Source organism: Corvus brachyrhynchos, unplaced genomic scaffold (assembly GCF_000691975.1).
Source record: "Corvus brachyrhynchos isolate BGI_N302 unplaced genomic scaffold, ASM69197v1 scaffold122, whole genome shotgun sequence".
NCBI classification, from domain to species: Eukaryota; Metazoa; Chordata; class Aves; order Passeriformes; family Corvidae; genus Corvus; species Corvus brachyrhynchos.
Genome location: NW_008236778.1, coordinates 439,837 through 440,882, shown reverse-complemented (window position 1 = coordinate 440,882; position 1,046 = coordinate 439,837). Strand labels below are relative to the sequence as shown.

Genomic DNA, 1,046 nt, shown 5'->3' with positions numbered 1-1,046 from the left:
AGGCACGGCTCTCTGTGCCCCAGGCCGGCCTCCCTCGACGCCTTGGTCTTCAGCCGCCTGGCGCCGCTCCTGAAGGCGAAGCTGCCCAACGGGAAACTGCAGCAGCACCTGAAGTCCCTGCAGAACCTGTGCAACTACTGCACCTCCATCCTCAGCCTCTACTTCCCCTGGGACGGAGGTGAGAGCCGTCCCCCACCTCACCCTCCGGGCTTGGGGTGACCTGTCCCCCCAGGTGCGTCCCCAGCTGGCGCCCGGTCTCAGGGTGACCCTTCCCACCCACATCCCTGCTCTGCCCCTCCAGGTGACCCCCTGACTGGTGCCCCTCGGTCTGCGGGCACAGATGGCAGTGAAGCAGAGGAGGACCCCCACAAATGGCGCAACCAGCTGCTGTCGGTGCTGGTGGGGCTGGCAGGCATGCTGGGCTACGCCTTCCTGAGCGGCATCGTCTCCATCCAGCGCGGCAGCGTGGGGCCAGCCGGCCGGCAGCCCATCACCCTGGAGGAGGAAGAGGAGGAGGAGGAGTGAGGACGAGCTGTGTGACTGTTCCTCCCCAGCCCCTGGAACTGACTGTTTTTACACTGGGAGCCTGGCAGTATCGCTCCCCGCTCTGTGTCCCACCAGGAAGCACAGCCCCCTCCGTGGGAGCATCCCTGCCATGCCAATAAACCTCCCTCTCTCCACCTGCACCCTCTCATACTCCCAGCGTGCTTGAGGCCCTTCCCAGTTTCCCCAGTTGCCCAGGCTGGAGTGTTGCAGCAGGCACCAGTATGTCCTGCCTGCGGCTCTGCCCCTCGCTCCAGCCCTGGGTCTTGCTGAGGACTGGGCAGAGGAGGGAACCTAAAAGCATCTGTGGCATCTCAGCAGTGTCCCCTGTCCCTTCTCCAACAGCTGTGGGGCTGAGCCCCACATCTCTCTTGCATCGTTCCACTGTGGCATCCCTCCGGGCAGCGCAGGCAGCAGTTCTGTGGGGCTGGCACCTCCCCTCCACGCTGCTGCCAGCCTGGCTGCCCCGAGAGCGGCAGGACAGCCACGCCCCCAAACCCGAG

The 1,046-nt window shown here is 65.7% G+C and overlaps 1 protein-coding gene across 1 annotated transcript in view; it reads left to right on the top strand.

Moving 5' to 3' along the window:
• The window catches only part of MTX1 (metaxin 1), a 2,109-nt gene extending 1,423 nt beyond the window's left edge, over window positions 1-686 (top strand). Inside the window, exons 5-6 of the mRNA XM_017727894.1 lie at window positions 24-178; window positions 302-686. Coding sequence (XP_017583383.1) covers window positions 24-178; window positions 302-525 — 379 coding nt within the window. The 3' untranslated portion in view covers window positions 526-686. The remainder of the gene's footprint in view (window positions 1-23; window positions 179-301) is intronic.
• The last annotated feature ends 360 nt before the right edge of the window (window positions 687-1,046 follow it).